Below are 23,817 nucleotides of genomic sequence, written 5' to 3'. Positions count from 1 at the left end.
ACTATTTATGCGGTTATTTTACATTATAAAAGTATTAATTTCATTGTGCTGCAGATGACCACAGATGTCACTTACACAATAATATGAGCCAAAGGTTTAAACAGACTGGCATTATTAGCAGTAACGCTGATTTCTGAAGTGTCCTCTGATTGGTTAATTTGGGAGGATCGACCAATAGCAGCTAGCACGGGGCGGAACTTCCGGCTGCCACCAACAAAGGGGAGGGTTTGTTTGTTTGGAGGGAAGTTTAATCGAAATACGTTCTCTGAAAATGAAGATTATTTTTATTTTTAGGGTTTGAAAACATAGCACTACCTTAGGTATCAAAGGGATGGAGAAAGTAGTAAAAGTACTGATTAAATTACCGGTTCACCAGAAGCATGTGCTGCAGCTTTTTAACCGCTATTAGCTTAGTTAGCTAAGTTACCTTTCATCGATAGCTTGATCGAAGGACAAGCAATGGGCTAATTCTGAAGATGATGATGAGCGGTTGCAGATAATATATGCTCGGATTACCTTGATCATGGATCGAAAGCCGAAGAGGCTCGAAAGTCAGCTCTGCAAAGCTGTGAAAGATGGAGATCCCAGGTAACAGCAGCCGTCGTCCCCAGTGTTTTGCCCAGACATGCCCTTTGTTAAGATGTTACAAGATCTTAAAAACTCTGGTCCTGATGGTGGGTCCTCTGATATGTATTTGTAGAGACACGCTATGTAGCCACTGTTTCGGGTTTTAACTCTCACAATCAATATTAACAAATAAATGAAATAACAATGATTATATATGATCTTAGTTCATTTCAAAGTCACCAGGATTCCGTGTGTTGTTGGTCACTGTTATTGCTTTGTTTACCATTCAGACTGTCACTTTGCTTAAATATTGACAGTTGCACCCTTCATGAACTGAAAAACAATTATTTAACACTGTTTTGCAGTTCAACCCCCCACCCACTCAAAAGTAGTAATTTAATTTTTATGGTGTAACTGACAACTTGCTGTTCATTTACGCTACAGTTTTTAATGCGAGATGTTAATGTTGGAGTTGGTATTTTCGTTAAACTGCAGATAAACTGTAAGGCTTCACAATGTACACGATGACAATAATAGTACTTTATTGTTTTTTTGTTACTGTTTTATATCAGTCTGAAAGACAAACACAGTTTGCACATCCATAATCCATAGATCCACCAATCACCATGAAACCAAAATTCATTTTACATACTTTACTAATTAAATTATTTATACAGTCAGACTTAAAAGGAGTAGGCTGAAGCTTTCTGCTTATTTTGCCTGCCCTTTATACATTGTCTTACAGCACATCTTCAACTTTGACAAACACAACATATTCACACTGACAATGAAAAAAGTATGAATGCTGAAATAAATATTAAATGTTGCAAACAAACTTAAGACGTGAAGTTCATATATCTATTAAGAGTCATATTTATACTTTTTTTTTTTTAAGGTGTGAGAGAGGTACATATTTTCAAAGGATCTGTGTAGCTGTTCCACAGATTTACTCCTCTGACAGACATACAGGATTTCATAATATTTGTTCTAAATGTTTTCTTTGTGAATATGTCAGTCCCTATAAGATCATGTTGAATGTTGAATTCAGGAAATTTTGAACATTTCCTGTATTGCTTTTGACATGAGGTTATTTTTTAGCTTTGAACATTATTTTAAGAGTGTATAGGTCGACTAGATCATTTAATTTATTCATTTAAGAAAACCTACATGGAAATTGTGTAAGCAATTACTAATTATAACATTACTGCAAACTAATGAGTGCTTTCTCATCTTTTGTGTCTGTTTATATACATACTGCATTAATGTATTGCATCTTTCGCCCTCTGCAGATCTGTGCAGCTGCTTCTTTCACAAGGTGCACGTTCTGACATGGTCGGCAGTAAAGGGGTGGCAGCAATTCACTTGGCTGTTGGCAAAGAGACTGAGAAAAACACACGCTGCTTGAAATTGCTGCTTCAACATGGAGCTGACCCAAATGTCAGGTATAGTCAATAACAAGATAAAATGAAATTGGTAGCTGGACCATATCCATCCATCCATACATCATTTCTAACCCACTTATTCCTTTTGAGGGTCATGGGAGTGCCGGAACCCATTCCGACGGGACCTTATTTACTGACTATTTGCACATTCTGAAATGTTCTTAAATGTTTAAATATTCTTAAGTATAATTAAATTGTGTTTTACTGACACTCTTTTGTTCTGTTGTATTTCTCCCAGGTCATCAGAGGGTCTTACCCCTCTTCATATTGCTGCAGTGTGGGGATGTTACCAGAATTTGAAAGTGCTCTTGATGAATGGAGGGAACCCCAACCTTAAAGATAATGTACAAGGCTGAACAAGAATAAATTCAATATACATATACACACATGTTTTCCCAGTGGCTCTTTACCACAACCAGCAGAAAGTATCTTATAATGTCACTGTTTGATGTCTTGATTCATGCTAGAGACCTTGTGTTTTATCGTTTTTTTCTGCAGGAAGGGAATACACCAGGACAGCTTGCAGAACAACAGGAGAACAGAAAATGTGCTCAGCTTCTTCAGGAGAATCAGGCCAGTTCAGGTGACACAGAGGATGATGACCTGCCTCAGTTTCAATATTGTGAGTTTGCTTATGTCTTGTCCTCTTGTTTGTTGATTAAGCGTTTTCTGAGTAAACATAACTGGCTCACACCAGATTGTCCTATCACTGATCCCACGCCAACAAGTGATATCTTTAAATTATCTTCTCTCTTTTTGATTAGATAACCATATATTTATCTCCAGTTAAAATGTTTTTAATTACCATCTAATGTCTCTTGTATTCAAAAACTTGAAAATCTAAAGGCTGAGCCAAATAGTCATTTTCCAGATCTGGAAGAAACACGCAAAGATCTAAAACCTCAAGATCAGATTACATGTTTTCAGATTTGTGAGGGAATTGGCAAGTTTTTATATTGTTAGGAACTGTGTTAATTTATGTCTTTTTTTCATTCCTCAGCTGTGTATTCAGATCAGACAGACATATCCAGCTACCCAGAATCAGAATTTAGCTTCAGTTCCCAGTCATCTGTCATTAGTGACTTTGGCGATGCCCCGTTGAGCAGTACAAGACACTCTTCATTTTTCAATCTGTCTAACATGAATGGATGGCCCGCATCACACAGGCTTTCTGATATGGACTCCAAAGGGCATCCCAGCCAGGACTGGAGCAATTGGGCTGATGGTCCCTCTATGCTATCAAGCACCCGCATGTCTGCAGTGGGACCTACAGGTGGATTGCCAATTCTCAAGGAGCATGATTTGTTTGCTGATGATGGTGTGTTGCCATCAACGTCAAATGCTGCGACAAGTGATAACCAAATCTCCCCCTCCAGAAGAGACACTCTTCCAGCACTTCACTCCAGGCTAGCAAGTCGGAAAAGTGTCAGCTTCAGAGATGTGGATGAGTATTTCCCTGTATTTAGTCCTGAACACCCCAAACAGCAGCCACCTGTTGATGGCAGCCCCAGTGGGTTACCTTTTGAACTGTCTGAATACTCAAATTTCCTGGATTCAGAGCGCATGGCAACTGTTTTACACAGGCAAGGAATTGATGTCACATCACCAGATCATGTTTATGTTTTTTGTCGGGAGAGCAGTGAGAGCACTGAGGAGGAACTGGAGAAAACCGTCATCAGTCACTGTGCTTTGGAAGAGAGTGATGATGAAAAAGAGAATGAAAATTTAAAGGACGTTCAAGTGAATATGCCTGAACAGCCAGGACGTTACTGTGGAGGCAGCAGTAGCAGTGGAACTACAAGTAGTCATTACAGTAGCTGTGACAGTGACCATTATACAAGTGCCTTGGATGTCTCTACAAACTGCAAACAAACCTTACTCCCTGTTGTAGAAGAGGGGACTGTTGGTACTAAATCGGACAGAGAAATTGGGATTTCCACAGGTGCTGATTCTGTAGCTGAGAGGCAGGATGGTAATTGTCAAAGTGTTCGACCACAGACAGATTTAAAACTTGAAAATGAACAAAATTTGCCTAGTATTTTCGATAAACTGGCCTTATCTGAAATAAAACACCAAACTAATGATGCAGTTGAGGGTTGCAGTCATGTTGATGAGGTGGCTACAAAGACAGTGGCAGACACCCCACTGGCTGATGACTTCAAACAAGACTTTGACCTTTCTTTCACACCAAGTCCTTTTGTAACAGGAAGGACACGCTCAAGGTTGAGTCGGTGTTCACTGAGAACCAGCAGAACCCCAGAAAGCATCTTTGTCACTTCTCTCTTTGAGGAGACCCTGCCTACGCCAGTTAGGACTTGGCGGCAGACACCCAGGTCTCAAAACAGTGAGAACTTTTATAATTCTCCACATGTGAATCATCATAAAGCATCCTATTTAGGGAGTAGCACAGGGGGGGACTGCTTACCTGCTGAATCACAGGACACACAGTCCAGCACCTTGGGAGCTGATTACAGTGTTAGCTTTAGCCAAGCTGATACTCTGATCCTGCCCAAGAGTGGGACTGACCCTGCTGTTGAATCACAGACTTTATCTGACACAGTCATACTGGAGAAAAACCCTGACACAACAGTGGATGCATATGAAAGAAACCTTGCAGACATTGCCCTGGCTATAAAAGGCAGGGATTCCACTGAAGACAGGGATTTTCTTACTGATGATCTGACAAGTACAGATGAGGCAACAACAAAGGGTGATGTGAATGTTTTTTCTTGTAAAAATCAAATGAACAGTCAGGACGATGTCTGGATCACTGAGGACTGTAGCTCTCAGCCTGAGTCTGTGTCATCTTCATCCAGCTCCTCTTACTTTTCTCCAAGACGGTCAAGGGAAGACTCCTCTGATCTGCCCTGCACCCCAGGCACCGGATGCACACCCAGGTACAGCATGAGCCGGTTGTCAAGCTGTCGTAGGCCACAGCACCTGGCTAACCTTTCTTACACTCCTGGGGGGCGTCCACACATTCAGGATCTGGATGAGCCAGTAGAGTATCTCTACACTGATACGGAGCAGGGCCACAAGCTTATAGAGATCCACATCCCACCTACTGCTAACACATCACTCAGCTCTAGTTTGAGTACTACCAGCAGCGAGGAGACAATCCTCTATGACTGGCGGTCTATGCAGACTGACGTGATGAATAACAAAGAAAAGGAAAACCAGATACCCCAGACAGTGCTACAAAAGGAGGAAAATGATGATGAAGTCAGAATGTTCCCAGAAACAAAAGGGCTGACTGACAGGGAGTTGAGGCTGAAATTAAAGGAGCTGGGGGAGAGCCCTGGCCCGATCAGCAGCCGCACCAGGCCCACCTACATGCGAAGGCTGTGCCGCCTGTTGCAGGAGTCGAAGACCCAAGGACCACGACTCCAGAAACTGACAGATCAGACTCAAACAGGTGAGCGGATTGGATAAAAACCCCTGACTTGTAATGTGACTATTAAATAACTACTAGAATAACTGTTAGTTTGGTATTATTTTCCATGTTATAACCACAGCTAACATTTCTTATTTGTCTCTATCTTTTAATTCTGTAGATTCGGCTTACAGTCCAGAACTGTGCCGCGCCCTGCAGACCTTTGAGCTGCCGAGTTGCCAGGCTGACGAACAGGCTTTGTGCGAACAGTTTGACCAACCAGATCAGAACAGAAAATGGAGGGAAGGCATTATCAAGTCTAGCTTCAACTACCTCCTGCTGGACCCGAGGTCTGTCATCACATATGCTGATTTATGATTAATTCAGTGCATCCATAATGCGTCTTTAGGACTGTCTAAGGTGTGTCTGTCAGTGCCCACAGTGTCTTAGGAAGGGCCTGAGAGATTGTCGCAAAACATGGCACAGACGCTCACTTGGATTTGAGGATGAACTGAAACGATTTTGGTGGTCAAAGGTCAAGGCCACTAATTAAATACACTAAAGGTTGTCATCACTTGTAGGTTGCTACAAATTTAGAGAAATGATCGGTTACAAATCTGCATTTAATGCCTTAAAGTCTTTCAAAGGTATTACATTTGATATGGTAAGTCTTAAGTTATGTTGCCATACACTTGTGGGCTGTATTGTGCTTAAATGTGTCTGGGAAATGAACAAGCTGCAAAGAATGTAACGTTAGTCGACTGAGTTCCACCCGTTCCAACCTGAGAATTTATATTGAAATTAGGAACCAATTATCGCTAACTTTGCAGCCCCCGGTGAGAAATAATCACAGAACATTCAGCCCAATACATGTGCAGCCGGTAGTCTCCCGAGAAAGCTGACTTTGGGAACTTTAAAGAACAGCAAGCAATGAGCGAGCATGGGGAAATGCAAATTTAATAATGCCTGGTTGGAGAAAAGATCATTCTCTACTTGGTTGACACAAGTTTTCCTAAATTCTAGGAGCCACGAATTACTGCCTGTATGGCTGTGAAATAGCCTGTGAAATGGAGATTAAATTCTGTACTTAGTAGTCTTGAAAAGTCTTAAATTTAACTTGTAAAAACCTGTAGGAACCCTGTTTATGATGTAAGGATAGTGGACGCGTCTAATTTATATTCTAGTTCGTGTTCGTTGCTGATTATGAACTGTCATCAGTCGTCATAAAGTGTTTTCTTCATTTTTCAGGGTGACAAAAAATCTTCCATTCCGCAGTCAGACAATGACTCCTCAGGAGTGTTTCCAGACATTTATTCATTCCATATTTTATGTGGGCAAAGGGAAACGGTCCCGCCCATATAGTCACCTATATGAGGCTTTAGAGTACTACAAGGGAGACAAGACTGCAAAGGTAAGACGGCATATGTAGATCACTGATCAGCAATCAAATTTTGATTAAAATATGATCTGCAGCATGAATATAAAACAAGGTTCCTGTTGTTTCCGTGTTAGAAACTGTGTCCCAAAGTGCAGCACATTCTTCAGGTGTGGAATGCAGAGCAGGGTGTCATTTCTCTGCATTGTTTCCAAAATGTCATTCCAGTGGAGGCTTACACCAGAGAGGCCAGCATGGTGGAAGCAATCGGTGAGTACAATTGGAGCTCTTCCTCCAATTATCACCGCTGTAACAGAGATCTAATCTACTAAAGAAGTCAGTTTGAAAACCAGTCACCTTTGTGTCGGTGTCTTAAATGTCAAGGCTTATTTAATGTAAATTATCGACTAATTATTGCTCGCATTAAGTGCATAACATGGCATTTAGAAGTCGTGAAGACAAAGTCCCTTGTAGCTGAGAACTGACTGTTTTTGGACTATTATCATGACTCAGATAAAATTAAACGTATGGGGTATCTGCCTTATCTTAAGAATATTAAATATCAAAATGGCTAAAACAGGTCATATGTCAAGAGCAATTTAAGGGACTTCTAAAGACCACCAAATTGGATGATTAGCAAATGTCATAGCTCAGTCAGTGTGACAGGATTCAAAGAAAATGTTCATGGTGGGATTTTCTCTCTAACTTGTTAACATACTGTTGCCCATAAAAGTGGAATAAAATATTTTTTTTTAATCAGAATACATGAAAAGGTAAATTCAGGGGAGGTGTAATTTATTTTCTTGGTTTCTTTTACTTTTCGGTTACTGACAATTTTAATGTTACAAAAAGACATCTAAGTATTTATAATATCATTAATATTCTTGACCTATTACTGCATTTTATAAGGTGTTCATGTATTAAAACGGCATTTAAAGTTTTCTAGGTGTGTGACAGAACTGCAAGGCACAGCTTTTCTAATAATTCATTGTATGTATTTTAACCGATTTGCATAACAAGGTTGGACATGTTAATGTGGCAGAATAATGAGTAAAATTTCATTTTCAACAAGCTTGTTAGTAACCACTTTTATTTTTCAATCGCGTCCCAGGGTTGAAGAAGCTCACAAATCAGAAGCGAGGGGATTTCTATGGTGTTGTGTCTAACTGGCAGCTGAAGAGGAAGAGGGAGCTGGGCGTCCATCTGCTCTACAAGGCCATGCAGATCTTCCTGGCTGAGGGTGAGAGACAGCTCAGACCAGCAGACATCAGGCAATAAAGAAGGACGGCAAAATGAACTGCAACTCAACTGATGTAGAGGGGAAAAAAACCACTTAGTCATGCTGCAACGCAATCCTTAGATGAAACGCTTTTGAAAAAACAGAAATGTCTTTGGGACAATGTCAGGATCTCACTGATTACTATGTATTTCAGTTTCACTGCTCTGTCCCTATGAACTGTAGCACCATAGCAACGCCAGATAGCAGCATCTTTCTTATTCTTCATTTTGGTAAGATTTCAGTTTTGCATCTTTTTCTGTCAGTCTTTACTTCATTATCACATTGTTTTTAATCTTCTCAGGTGAATCTTAAACGACTCTGCAAAATCTGTAGTATCACATATTAGCATGTGAGGTTTTCCATCACAGAAAGAGAAGTCTAATTAAGAGCATGATGTGGAAATCAAGTCAACAGGAAACAAATACTACATCACACTTAGTTTATCAGTAGCACTACAGATTTAGTTTTCAACTTAATTCATAAACCCATTTTGTTAGTCTTGTGCAGCATAAACATGTTGCTGGTGGCTCACCTCTTTTGAGCAACTCGAAACATGTTTTCTTAGCTTAAAAGAAAGCTGAAATTTGTTTTTTAAAAAAAAAGCCTTTACTTATTTTTGTTAAAGTAATTGAGTATATCAACATAGCGTAGCAGACTGTAAAGCTAATGCTATTGTGATAGTTTGTTTACATGGTTGGATTTCCATCTCAGTTTTGTTTTGTACTGTTGATTAAGTCCTAAGTTATGTATAAAACGTGCAGCTACATTAATTTCTGTTGATTCAATGTTGATTATTTACACTGAATACTCCTGGGCTGTTGTCATAATTTTGTTATACATCAGATATCTATTGGAGATTGGTCAGACAAATCCTTAATTGTCCTTAATTGAGCATTTTCCTGCTGATAATGTCTTTCACAAACTCACCCAATGTTCTACAAAAATAATGACCACTCCTGCAAATCCAAACCGTGTCTCAAGGTACTTCGTAAATAATGCTCAAGAAGCTACACTGTACTTTTTACATCACAAAAAATGAATTAATACTAATCACTGTATTTTCTTAGAAATTATATTTTTTTATTCCCTCCAGACCCTTCAGGTAATTTTGATGTATTTTGATATTGGAGACTGAAAACAAGATCCACTGAAGTATTTTTAAAACATTGTGAAAATAGCATTACTTGAGATTTTTCATGTTCTTGTAAATTCATAGTGTTGATTTTGTTTTTTTATTCTGACTTTCGATTTCTTCTGCCACTGCATTGTACTTTGTATTATGTAACTGTACCAAAAAAAAAAACACCCAGAAAATAAACCTGAGCTGGATGAGTTTTTTTGTCTCATGTCCTGTTCTTTGGTGTCCCCCTAGTGGACAGTGGAAGTTATGAATCCTGTTCATTTCATGCAGGATTCATCTACCACTTAATTTCGTGTCTCCTGCTCACAAGCATTTATTTTGCTCAATAACTTACATAATACATCAACTTCAATTCAGGCAGTGAGGAACTGATATGTTTTTCTATTTTATTTATTTTACCAGTAGTTCCTGTTACCTCAATCTTAGATGAAAAGAAAGGCATTTTTTCTTTCCTTTTGTACATCTGCTTATATTTTCTCTTGAATATTTTGGTATAAATCAACGCCTCTGCTCTTGTTTAATGTCAACCACATGGCTTGGTGACCTAAGCATGGCATTAATTCACTGCAGCTCATACACGTCATCAGTTTGACATTAATAACTTACTCATATTTACATAATAAATGCGCAACCTTGACTGTTTAAAAATAGGGATGTCTTTGCTTTTACATTTCTGTTGTGGTGTTTTGTTGGAAAAATGGAGATTATGACATGTTACGTAAATGAAACTAAAAGGGTTTGTCCCCACAGCATGGGTGCTTTATCTTTACTGGTCAAAGAGCTGTTATGGCACAAAAGCAGCACTGTTCTTCATTGAAATAATAAACAGGTTCTGATTAGGTGGGACAGTACCTAATTATATAAGGCTGTTTTTTCATTGATGTGCAAATGTATCATTTACATAACTACCTACTCAAACAGTGGCATAAAAGTGGAGGAAAAACTACAATGTGGGGATTATTTGCATTTGTAGTACCCTTATACAGTGGGCACATACACATATTGGAAGAGGTGCCATATTGGCATTGCATACATTTAACTTATACAAATTTACTGAGTTTATCAAAAAAATATTCTGGATACCTTTCTGTCTCTTAATTCTCTTCCAGTAAAATCTTATTTTAATTACATGCCCTATTTTACATTTTATTATCAAAAGAAACACTATTAAACTGGAACTGATTGACTTAAATGGTGTAGTGTGAAAACTAGATGAACCCAGGCAAAAAAAAAGGAGTATGATTAACAGTGAAAGACTGTGCAGAGTTGAAATGATTCCTCATCTGTTCTTTAAATTTTAACTACACTGTTAGCTGGATGTTAGGTTGGTGTGCGCAGGTTTGTCAAAACTGTACTGGATTTACTAGACATGTATATGACTTAGCCACTAATCTGTTGCTTCTTAAATGACTAATCCTTAAAGACAAAATAATTCTCAAGCATTTAATATAACTGTCAGGACATTTATCTTGATTTTGAATTAGGAAGAAAAAGCAGCTTTAACAACAAAGTAAAAAATGGTTTAAAAAAAAAAAAGTGGAGGTGATGAAAAGAGCAATTACTAGTAATATTGAAGGTCATTGTTTTGTTTTTTTTCTTAAAGCCTCTCTGCTTTTACATCACCAAATAAAAGACATGAAAGACTCACAACATTGACTGGAAATGTTTATTTGATAAAACAACAAAAAAAATAGAATTAAAATATCTTAGTTGTTAGATGTAAAACATGAATGAGAGTTCATTATTTATTTCAACATTTATTACAAAATGATTAACATTAGACAGACATTTAGTATTTGCAAGTACATGTATGTGTTCATTTCTCCTCAAAAGGTCATATTTTCCACTTTTTTTTTTTTAATCATTTTGTCCTTCCCATGCTGCAGTAGCCAGACTCGAAGCCCTCCACCCCAGCCGGTATGATCGAGACGAGATGCAATCTGAACTTCCTGTCAGTTCACACCGCCTGTGTGTGCATGTTGTTGGTGGGAGGCAAGAGAAGGAGACGGGCGAAGAAATGAATAATGCCATCATCAGCATATCATGACGCTATTTCTTGTGACGGTCGGATGAAATCTGGGACACAGTTGCATTCATCGTTCAGTGAGCTCTTCCACACAGTTAAACCCACCGACAGCAATGAATGTTGATTGTGACCTTTGCTGTGAAAGCTGAAGGAATTGTCTCCAATCCGGGGATTTCTTTGCAGGGGACGGATGCAGTTCTCTTCAAGCATTTTTAAATAAAATCTTAACACCAATACCATGCATGTGTGAATGTTTCTGTATGTTTTACATCTTGTTCTTTCTTCTTTAAGACTCCGGGTGACACAGGACAGCCACAGGGTACAATCAACGGTCGATGGTTTTTTCAATTTAGCTCAAACTCACCGACAGCGTTGAATGTTCACTGGGGCGAACATGGACCTGATGGTGACCAGGGATGACAGTCTGCTTAGAGATGCAGAGGAGTGAGTCCTCTGTGTGGGTGAAGAGGCTTCTTACTCTCTCCATCTTTCACTATATCCTTTTCTGAGAGGGTAGGAAATGTGTTTTTACATGCAGTGGCTGAGTCATCTTCATTTCAGCTAATCGGCTCCACAAAATTAAATGTATAATTATTATTACATTTAGATTAGTGGTCAAAATTTAACGGATATTACATCCTCAGATTAAGATAAAGAATGAATAAAGGTTGTTTTTTTTTTTTCTGCATTCTGTACAGTGGGTAATGGCTGTTCACATAATGTAAAACGGCTAAAATTTACTTAGGGGGTCAAATGAGTGGCCATTTTTGTCAAAAAAAAAAAGTGTAAGAAATGCATAGAACTGTGTTGAAATAATGCTAATCCATTTGTGCACAGACTACTGATAGTATTTGACAGCGGAAGCTATATTTTCAGAAATATTGGATTTTGAATAGCACGAGTATGTGAAAACTTTTGCTGGTGGACGGACATGACATTACCCATGATGATCTGGTCAGTACCAGTACTTTATTAGTAATAAACTTATATACTTACTATTGCTAATTCTCCTCTTATTCATAAATGTTAGTATTGTGGATCTAAAACAATAACAGCTTAACAAAAATACAAAATGTGGCAGTGGACGGATGTGACATGGTTGTTACAGATCCCATCATACTGATGCTCGGCAGCCATGTCACCGTTTCCACAAATGATCCCTGTGCAAAAACTAGGATCAGAATTATTTATTGTATAATTTATCATCATTCTAAAGAGTAAATAACAATATAGAATTGTTATTTCTTTATAAAAATGCTTATTATTAGAAAACTGTTGATTTAAAAAGTGATGTTTGACATTCTTAATGTATGTATTAGCGTAACATAAGCAGGATGGATCAGCACCATACTCCATATTGCAACCTGTAAAAATAACACATGATATATAGTATATAATCTTGTAAGAAAAAATGGGGAATCTAAAAGAATAGAATATTTGTTTTTCAGGTAAAGTCAGTTAAAATATAACTTGGCCATTTGTGACATGAAAATCTAGCATTAATTGTGATGAAACTGGACATTTTTGAGCTGAAAACATAGTTCATATGACCATCAACATGTTACAACAGAACTGAAATCCTGTAAATTTGCATAACTTGCATTTACCAACACAAAGTTCCTTTGGGGATTCACTTATATTGATTTCTTATGCACAAAGACATAAATAAGAGCTCTAAGCAAATTTTAGCCAATAAGAAAAAACAAGCAAGATACAAAAAATATACAATATAGAAAAAAACAAAAAAAACAATCCCCCTGTGTTTTCCTCTCTGTTAGTCCTTATTCAAATGAAGCAGATGTGGCTTTGTCCCACTTCGTAGCATCATGATGAACCAGGTGCTTTCTACCCTATTAACTTCCATGACACATGATCATTATGACGCCAAAGACAGCGTCAGTCAGTGAGAACACATTTTATTTAACCGCACGTAACAGTTAGAAGGGGGGGAAGTCATCTTGAAACTCCTGACTCATAGCAGGTTTTAGTAAACACTGCACCTGGGTGGAGGTTGCAGCTAGTCATCATATGCTGTATTGAAGCACAGTGGCCTCATAAGAGCCTGTCTCTAGGGCTATATATGCATGCTGGAGGGTAAAGCAGACACCGGGTCTGAAACTCACGTCTTCTCACCCGGATGAATAGCATCTGTTGTTTCGTTATGATGTGGCACTGTTTCTGCATTGTGTCTACTACCAGTAAAGAAACTGTCCACCATGTTTTATTACACAGTGCTGAATCATCGCTGTTCAGTGACAGAAAAACAGGTTTGTTACAGGCACAAAAATCAAGTGCCACAGAATTGCAGCCGCAACGATATCTGATGTGACAATAAAGCTGTGGCAGTGAGTCACGATGTGGCTGGATGATACACACAGTATTGGGATGTTTTTACAGGTCTGGATGAGGAGTGACTAAGATTTTGTGGTGTGTTTCTCATCTGCCAAGTATTTATTTCAAAGCTTAACAATAGCACCTTTCTCGGGAAGCTATCAAGCAGGAATCTCCTACTTTCAAATTTCTAAAGATGTGTGCTTGACGTGTCTGATGGTTAAGATTGCGCTGTTTGTCGTCTCTCCAGAACCGGAGATCTGGTTCTACGTGGTCTTCTCAGGTAAAATATTATCCAGAGAAAGTTGTCAGTTTGAAGCAAGAGCAAAAAAAAAAAAAAAACAAAGAAAAAAATAAACTCAATCAAGCTGATGCGTCACCCAACTCTGACCAAAAAGCACAGTCCTTGCTGCAAGGGACACTGCTAACTCAGCCTCTCCACTCTACTGAAAAGTGATTTGAGTGACAGTGTTGGAATTGACAGAAGTGGATGAGAAGGAATGTTGCTTTATAAGGTCTTCTTTGGCCGCAGGATGAGGGTGACAGTAGGAAGAAAGATCCAGGACATGCAACTAGAGAGAGAAGAGCCCTGAGCTGACAATGTGGCCCTAATCTGAATGACAAGGTCTGCACATCAGCCCTCAAACCAGGCAGCGTGGGTGGGGTGGTGGTGGTGGTGTGGGGGTGGTGGATGATGAGAGAGCTGACGGGAGTGAGGAGGAAGAAAGGGGATTGAGCAAGAGGAACCAGAAGAGACAGAGGAAGGAGGAGGGAGAGGCCAGGCAAGGGTGTCCTTCCTTCAAACAAGCTGGCCTTAATGGCACCGACAGCTCTGACATTTAACCACTGAATCATTTTTAGATAAGTGCGGGCGGTTGCTTGTGTAGGGGGGAGTTGTGACTTGTAAAAATTTCAGGTGGCGTGTTTGTAAACTAAATATAAATTGTGCCGAAAGAACTTGGCCGTGGAACAAGGCCGATCTGTTTAATAAGTTTCTAAAAGACAAGGTTAGATGTATGAGAAAGGAAGCGTGTTTGTTACCGGACCAACGTACAAATAAAGTAACATAATAAAATATAAAAGAAGGTACTAGTGATTAAAAATGCATAAGCGGTGCAGAACATGGATGAAACAATGTAAAATATCCTCGTCTGAGTGACCACAAAAGCAAACTAGAAGAACAAGTTTGTGTAACAGATACATTCAGTTTCACAGTTAGTGTCAAAACACCCCAGTAATTCCAGAAAGATAGATCGTTGGAGAGGATATCAAATTACTCCAAAATAACAAAAGAGCCATCTGCAACCGATATCTCCGCAGCGTGTGAATGCGCCGTTTCCTTTCTTTTTCCCCAATTGAAAATCATCATTTGAGGTTAAGGGAGATTACTAGGCTCAAATGTAGCCAACTAGAACAGTTTATGCTAAGTTTTTGTGTGATTTCTACTTTAGGTTATCTTGTTCCCACCCTAAATGACATACGAAACCAGTGAGAGTCGCTTGAGTATAACTTTACATTGTTATTTAGGAGATAAATGTAGGCATAACGAAGCTAGAAACTGATAATATGAAAAGAAAAATGCTTTTTTTTCTGTTTTAAAAGACATCTAGTTGTCATAAAGAAGAAAAACAACACTTCTAAAGGATGAAACCCAAAGTGCCACTGGAGGAAAACAACAAATGAACTAAAAATAACACATTGTAAATTATGTACACTACCAAACGGAGGGGAAAGAAAACATTTGAAAGGAGAAATTAGGTTGGCATGCTTTATTCATAACTGATATTAAATATTCTTTGAAAGCAGTAAGCCTGTTATTTACTTTATCTAATAATACAATTCATTTTGAGGCAAAGTTTCGATACAAATTGATGTTATTTCGCTTGTTAATGCAACTCCATTTGGTATTATGGATGACTGAATAAACATAAACCTGAATGCTGAACTCCATTATTAGTTATCACCCCCCCACCCAAAAAAAAAAAAAATTGGAATACATGCAAAAATTACCATCCAGTTTCAGTCAGATTAATCTTTGCAATCTGGTTTGCATAAAAAGGCATCAGTAAAAACCCCAGTTTATCTTGGTCTCTCACCTTCAGTCCCTCACCCCTCCTCTCTCTCTCTCTCTCTCTCTCTCTCTGTTTCTCTCTCTTAGGAGGGGGAGGAAATTCCTGGCAGTGGTGCTGTGAGTTGTTGCTCTCTGCCTGCAGGTACAGACCGGTCTCCTCTGTCTGCCTGTCTGCAGATATCATACCGCGACGTGATCTGTTTAGCTGCCTGACTTAATGCTCACCTGCTCACGCCCCTTCCAGGTCTGTTTGTATGTGCGTCGACTTATTCCATCTCCTCACAGCTGGAATGGCGTCTCCTTCTGTCTCCGCTGACCTGCAATTACAGACACACACAAACACACACACACACACAGAGAATGATAGATGGATTTTAATATGGGATGCTTATTAACAAACTTCCAGACTATCCATCGTCTAATCTTCTCAAGGACTGACAAGTTTAGTTTAAGAAAAATATGGGAGTTGCACTAAGGCAAAGGTGTCAAACATGCGGCACGGGGGCCAAATCTGGCCCGCCAAAGGTTCCATTCCAGCCCGCGGGATGAAAGTGCAAAAATTTACCTGAATAGTGAAGATTGTCAAAAATCATTTTGGTTCAGGGTCCACATACAGACCAATGTGATCTCCAGTAAAAATAACAACACAATAACCCATAAATAATGACAACTACAAATTTTCTTTGTGAAAAATTATGTGGAAAAAATTTAAGTGAAAAAAATAACATTACACTGTGAAAATATTTACATTTACAAAACTATTTCTTCACAGTAAAATGCAAATAAATACAGAAATAAAAACAAAGATGAACAACCCGAAATGTGCAATTTTTACAATATTCTGCCTGTTACCAAACGTTTATGTAACATTGTGTGTAATGTGCATGTATAAATAATAAGTGGAGGCATAATATTGTTAAAATTGCACTAATTTTTCAAATGAAATTTCTGTTTTTTCAAGTTATTCACAGCTTTTTTGTAAAATGTAATATTTTCATAATTCAATTGGGGGTTTTGTTGTACTATAACAAATGAAAAACTTGGATTTGTCATTATTTATAGGTTATTAAGTCATTATTTTACTGGTCTGGCCCATTTGAGATCAAATTGGGCTAAATATGGCCCCTGAATCAAAATGAGTTTGACACCCCTGAACTAAGGGGTGACAGGATTGCATGTCCATTAAAACAACTCTGCAAGTTTGCAAGAATTCATCAAATTTCAAATCATCTGATTATAATATTATCTGTGTTGCTTTTGTTGTACGTCTGTAAGCAGAGTGTGTGGGGTTCCATGCCCCCCCTGGGTTGATCAATACTAAAACTATTCTTTCCTTTGTGTTGCAAAGCTTTGTGTGCATGGTGTGCCAAGCAGCGTATTATGTTGTATATTTTTCGTAATTTCATCCTAAGGTTGTCAAGGCGCTGACAGATACAGGCTGACATGTACAACCCCGCTCACAAAACACGCACAGACACACTTGAGTGGGGGTCTGAGTCCAGCTGGAGGTGGTCTCCTGCCAAACCTGTGAGCAGCCTGACTGTATTCATATTTATCATATACACACTGATTGGAACTGACAGGACAAACACACACACCCACACAGCTCAACACAGCTGGGAAAAATACACACACACACACACACACACACACACACACACACGCACTAGTGGGTGAATCAATATTTCAAGGGCAACATGCTACCCTAAAACCATCTGAAGAAGTAACAATTTTCCTACTTCTTTTCTATTGTTCTGTGCTATTACAAAAGATTACAGTGGTGTAAAAAAAAAAAAAAAAAAAAAAAAAAAATGGGAGCAACTGAGAAAACAGGTGGATGTGAAAGAGAGATGGATACGACTGGATGTAGACAAGCAGGAGAGAGTAATGTCATAAAAGAGGTGCAGGACTGGAGAGAAAAAGTGAAAAGTGAATAATAGCTGATAGCGACAAGAGCAAGAGAGATGAGGAAGAGTGCCTCTCTTTCTTACACACACACACACACACACACACACACACACACACACACACACTCGTATGCACAAAGCAGAGACAGACTCTGCAGGGCGCCAAATAATAACCTTCCTTGTCATTATCATCACCAAGCCAAACCGCTCTCCACTCCTCTTCCACCTCCTTCTGTCTTCAACACAATCATTGCCCTATCGTTTACAGTGTGCTGCTAAATGGGAACATCAATAGTCACATCCATTAGCAGTGCAAGTCCTTTCTCCTCTCTGTTTCTCAAGTGCTTTAATAGCCAGCACACACACTTTCATGCTGCACCGGTGCCGACTGTTAACCAAGCTATAGCCCCACGCAGTCAAAGCTGAACTGATGGAGTGTGCCATTACAGCTGGTTAGTAACACAGTTATACTATGAGGGCGGTCCTGTCTGTTAACCTGCACTACAAAAAACCAAGGCATGATGTTGCTCTGTGAATGATGCTGCAATGATACAATTATTTTCCTATTATTTATCTTGCCTTTCAGTTACTGAAGGGTTATGCTGTCAAATTTTTGCACTGTTGCAGTGTTATTACAGCATTAAAATACTGAAATAAAGCCTAAATCTGCTTTTTCTTCAAATTACACAATTGCCCATGAAGTTGACATAAACTATTTTTACTTTGTCACATGAAATAATTGTATATTCTTCATTTATTCTTCATAAAGTATAACTAGGACTCAGTATGTAATCATTGCATGTGATCCAAGGCGATTACTGATGTGTATAAGTAGGAATAAAAAGAGAAATGTGTCTGAAAACATAATTATTCCAACTTTATGGGCAACAGTGTGTGACGCATTTTATAAGGATAGATGACAATGTAAAGGGAATTAACCCTAAAGGAAAAAAATTCCAATAAAATAAATAATAGTGTAAAATATTACGTTATTACTGCCTTTTGTTATTGACACATCCATGATTAATATGGTTCCACTTAAAACTCTCTGGAAACACAGGAACCTACTTTCAAAGAATCCTGACTGGAACCATCTGAAGAGCCAGATTTAATGAAGTGGAAAATGTCTGGTGGTTACTGATGTGTATAAATATGAATAAAAAGCCAAATGTGTCTGACAACAAAATTATTCCAACTTTACGGGAAAAAGTGTATATTCTACATCACAATCTGAAGTTTTTTTCTAGCCAGTGTACTTCAGTTGTTTTGGGTTGAAATGTTCCATGCAAAAATAATCGGAGCGTTTGTTAATTTGTGGATGAAACGCACACACACACTCATAAATGCACTGTGCACTTCAGATACTATAATAAAACACATTTTGTCACCCTATATGTAACTGGAAAAAAAAAAAAAAAAAAAAAAAAAGGAAAATACATAGAGGCTGATTATATTTAAGACTGTGCTAATACCTTGTTAACCTCATGCTGAACTCACTGACACTGCAGATGCAAATTAACACAGGCAGCTGTTTGACAGTTTAATGAACATCAAAAATATACCCGGCCCAAACCCACCGAAAACAGTAGTGGAAATAGAAAAAAGATAAGACGACTGAAAAAGAGTCAGAGGGCGGAAAGTGTTTCCCACAATGCTGCCTCACACTGTAATTTCACCACGCATGTTTTTCGGAGGGAGGGCGAAGCAGGATGCTGGGAAGCCTGGGAGGGGCACTGGGTGGGTTAGGGGTTTTAACATGGGGGTTTGTGGAATATGTGGTACAGCTGTTATACTTAACTTGTGGGGACTGGTTTTGACCGAGTGAAATAGAAAAAGACAGAGCAGGCTTTAACACATGCACCAGGACGGACACACGACAAATAACATGAATGACAGCATAAAACGACTCTTAACGTGACAATAGGATTTACATATTAAATAAAAGACATCCCTCTCACATAAAAACACCACAAATAATTATTTATAAAGTGTATCCTGTGTTGCTAAAACACTAAAAAAATATTAAGCTAATAATATTTTATCTTAATCCCAAAATGGATGCTTGACATTCTGGATGTGTTTAAATTATTCAGAGTGAAAACAGCAGTGGATAATGAATTTGTTTTCTCACACTCACACCATTATTATCCCGACTCCTGACTCGGTGGTCTCTCGTTTTTACTGAAACAGGCGTGTGTGTGTGTGTGTGTGTGGTAGGGTGGTGGTAGACCGCAGACAGACTGTAGGTGCCGTTGTATGTGTGTGTGCATGCCTCCTTCATGTCTGGACCTGGGAGGGAAACAAACACAGAAGAAGAAAGCACGAGATAAATTCAGGTGTTGTTTGGTAAACCATATTACTAAAATGTCACATATACACACACACATATATAGATTAGTGACTAGTGGCAAAAACAGACAAGGATGTACATACATGCACTTAAAGCAGACACACATGCACTATAAGTCATTATAATTAAAAGTGTTTTATTACACCGGTGCAACTCTCTTTATATATTGTTCCATTTCTATGTTTTGCAATGGAAATGTGTGCTTGTTTATTCCCCAAAAGCCCGGACAAATTGAGTAACAGCAGTAAAGTCTTCCCTGTAACTGCACTTCTAAAGAACTTGCACATGATTTTCAATGTACAACAAACCCACTCACAACCCAGTTCATATAAACACTTTGGGTGGTCTCGAGAAACAATGGCAAGGAACCGTCTCGTGTGTACATTAACACTTGATTCATTTTAAGAAGAACAAGAAGAAGAAGGAGAAAAAAAAAAAAAAAGACGTGATGCTAGGTAGTTAAAAGCAAGAAAACCCACTAAAGCGATGGAATGAGCCTTTGAAGCCACTTTGTAGTGTGTAAAATCAGATCTTGAAAAGCACGCCAGTGATGTGTGTTGTGATGTCTATTATGTCTCTTCTAATAAAGCTGAAATATCACTGATGTGCTTTTATGTGGGACTCTAAACACAATAAAGAATTTCAGGATAATGACAGCGCTGACTGTAATGTATTATATAGAGCCGGGTGTCTGACATGCCCACAGCATGATGAGGCTGGGAGTGATGTTCGCTGAGACAGAATATATTATCAAAAAGAATTTCTGAGTATAACATCTTAAGTTGACCAGCTCGAAAGGGAGGAAAAAAAAAAAAAAAAAGTCTGTCAAACCTGGCGATCCAGTAGGAGGGCCTCTAATGTAGCCAAAATTACATAAACCTATACATAATTTACTTTGTTTGTAAAACCATACTGAGTATACAACCACTAATTAGGAAACCAACAAACATTTAACTTATTTTCAGAATATGTCAGAAAAATATACCCCAGGAATGACTGATGAAAAGAAAAGCCCTTTAATATGTATACAGTCTATCTTTCAGTGTTTTCACTGCTCTACATCAGCAAAAAGAGACAAAGCGAGTATGATTACAACCAGTTTGGGTCTTGCAGTCATGTGCTTGTTAAATACTTTTTATGTATAGAAAATATATGTATAAAATATAGAAAAAATATTATTATCATACTAAAACATACACCTCAGAGTCAGGAAATACGCACCTAAAATTCATTATTTCAATTCTATTCATAAACACTTCTTATTGTAGTAGTACATCTTATAACTATTATTTTTTTTTATGTCATCCTGGTGTTTCTTTTTTGATTCAAGCACCACTTGGTTTCCTATTGTGACAAATTCAGAATCAAACAATGTACTAAGAAAACACTGGCTTCGTTTACGGTCAGTAAAGACATTAAAGTTCTGTGGAAGACATACTCACGGTTGTTTTTACGCCACTTAAACCCATTTTTGATTTAATGATTTCTTTGAGCACCATGCTGTTTGTAGATTCAAGAAGTTCTTTGTATGTCTTCTTCGGTTCAAGATTGGTCACAGTAAGATGTGGCGAGCACAAGCGCTTCTTAGTGCAGGCACTGTGTTTATGCATGCTATATATATCCAAACCAGCTCCATTTTTGGTTAAACATCAGGAGTGCAATTTGGGATCTTAATCCAGGACCCCGATCCCGAACTATAAATTTGTGTGCAGTGCCGCATGCCAAATTGAACTTTTTATTATGCATTGGCTGAAATTATCGTATCTCTTTTATATCTTTCTTTAATATTACATGCAAGTCAAGCAGTCTAGTCAACGCTGTGATCAAACCCCGGCTTAAAAAAACTAACACCACAGCTGTAATAAATGGACCTGAAAAGAATCTGTATGTACAATCAGTAAACTACCTGCGAATGCCCCCAAAAATGCGCTTTAAAGGTTGTTGAAAGGTGGCTTGCTAAAATAGACTTGCGAGTGAAATATGGCTCCTCTGAATTCCTCTCAGCCGGATCTACATTCACAGAGAAAGAACAATGATTGACCTTGGCCGGATGAAAAATTGCTTCAATTGTTCATACTTCACTTTGATGTTAAATACAGTGAAACAGGGCAGCTCAGGAAAGCTGCCTGCCACAGCCGAAGGAGAAATTAAACCTTTTATGCCGCCTATGAAGTGCTCCCCTCATTTCTTTTTTTTTTTTTTTTCTCTAAACTTTTCCTCTGTTCAATTGTCTGCATCTGCCAGAATACATACATGCAATTTACTATTTCTGTCTTGCCAAGCAAATGCATCCTTCAGTCAGTGTTCATTTCTGTGGGGTCTTCTCTTCCACATTCGCTATTATTTTTTTTAACCACCACATACATATTAATTTTTCTCTCACCTCTCCGATCCAGTCCTTTTTTTTCTCTCATTGTTTTTTTTTTTTTCCTCTCTCCCACTCATTTCCCTCTTGCTGCTCCAGTAAGCAGACTTGGCGAGACTTGGGAGGATACCTCCGTCATTAAGGCCTCGGCACAGTCACCAATTCATACACTCATTAACAAATTCATGTGCTCCTCACTACATTTAAAAAAAAAAAAAATCTCAGACCACCCGTGTGTTTAGGCCCCCTCGATTCAAAATGCAACAATAAAGATCTGTGTTCTTTCTGGCAACTAAATGTGCCAATTCAAGCGAATGGGAAAAAAAGAAGCTGCAAATTAATGGACATTTGAGGGTTTGATGGTACACTGGGTGTTTATGTGTTAACGAGAAGATGCTATTAATCAGGATTGACTGCTTCAAAAGCCCTTGTTGTGGAACTAACTGGCCTTTCATTTTATGTTACTTTCCCACAAAGCACAACAAGCCTTATAAAAGATGCAACAAAAATCTATAAAATCAAATTAAAAGCATGGTGTGCTGTTAAAAAAGGCATATGTCATATAAATATTAATATTTATGATTAAAGCTGGCTTCAAGAAAAGACATGAATGGTCAAGTAAATAAACTCTAGTAGTCATTCATGAATAACCACCGTAGAGTGGTTATTTGTGGCTCTGTGGGTATAAATGTAATAAGAAAATGCAGCAAAAGCAATAAGCAGCACTGAATAAAAGGAGAAGATACCTATTCTCAGGTTCTTTGAGCTAAAAACGTGCACAAAAAAAAAAAAAAAAAAAAAATCCCAGAAGCATTTATGGTCTTTATTGCGAATGGATGATTTTTAAAAGTTTATTTTGAATCATCTGGTTTCTTTTCAGCGAACAAAAACAAGCTTACTTTTGGATGATCTGGCTTCTTTTCAGTACCTTAGTAATAAAGGTTTGCATGAAACAGTAAAATACCTGAATGAAGGCTCCAGATAAAGACTTGCATAATAACCTCATGTTAAAAGTCACTAACGTTGGTTCTGTGATGAATTGCAGAAGGCGCAGGCTCCACAGTTGTTCTTTGTAAAGTAAAGGAGTCATTTGTAAGCACACCCCAGTGAATGTCAGGTATTGTCCGCCATCTGCTTTGATCAAGTCAGTTTTTCTTTTTTTTTTTCTTTTTTTTGCTAATCCGCTGCACCACGTCCAAACAACCAACAGGGGAACCAGACCAGGAAACAAGTGGCATGGCTGAGCTCTTTCATTTCTATATTGTTTATGTCTAATCATACTTCATATAATGATCTTTGTGCTTTGTGAGGGTACGTCTGTGTTCTTACCATATTGTGCCTGTTTGTAATAAAACTAGTACAGACATGTAGAGCTAGACCACCCAGAGCAGTTACCCAAACACCCTCCTTACTTTAAAAAAAAAAAAAAAAAAAAAAGAAAAGAAACGTCACTAGTCTTAATTATATCCATCCTCTGGGCGTGTCTTTTTGCTCAAAACAGACATCTGAGCCACCCCCCCACCCCCCATCACCCCCCCGCCAACAGGCCACAAACCTCACAAAAGCCTTATGGAAAGAACTTTTTGGTGA

General features: G+C 38.3%; 1 protein-coding gene and 1 long non-coding RNA gene across 2 annotated transcripts in view; one reads left to right on the top strand and one right to left on the bottom strand.

The window, feature by feature from the left end:
- The first annotated feature begins 240 nt into the window (after positions 1 to 240).
- LOC115418717 (uncharacterized) lies at positions 241 to 9,369 on the top strand. The gene is made up of 9 exons (XM_030133273.1): positions 241 to 588; positions 1,857 to 2,009; positions 2,248 to 2,353; positions 2,508 to 2,631; positions 3,010 to 5,424; positions 5,564 to 5,732; positions 6,631 to 6,793; positions 6,895 to 7,027; positions 7,869 to 9,369. Exons 1-9 carry the CDS (start codon positions 524 to 526, stop codon positions 8,033 to 8,035), a joined length of 3,495 nt encoding a protein of 1,164 aa, XP_029989133.1. The 5' UTR covers positions 241 to 523; the 3' UTR covers positions 8,036 to 9,369.
- Positions 9,370 to 13,102: 3,733 nt separating this feature from the next.
- The window catches only part of LOC115417484 (uncharacterized), a 32,897-nt gene continuing 22,182 nt past the window's right edge, over positions 13,103 to 23,817 (bottom strand). The window contains exons 3-4 of the long non-coding RNA XR_003935171.1: positions 19,650 to 19,801; positions 13,103 to 15,922 (exon numbers count right to left, since the gene is read on the bottom strand). This is a non-coding gene — a long non-coding RNA (uncharacterized LOC115417484). The remainder of the gene's footprint in view (positions 15,923 to 19,649; positions 19,802 to 23,817) is intronic.

Source organism: Sphaeramia orbicularis, chromosome 4 (assembly GCF_902148855.1).
Source record: "Sphaeramia orbicularis chromosome 4, fSphaOr1.1, whole genome shotgun sequence".
NCBI classification, from domain to species: Eukaryota; Metazoa; Chordata; class Actinopteri; order Kurtiformes; family Apogonidae; genus Sphaeramia; species Sphaeramia orbicularis.
Note: the sequence above shows the minus strand (reverse complement) of the source record. Positions and strands in the feature narration are given on the sequence as shown.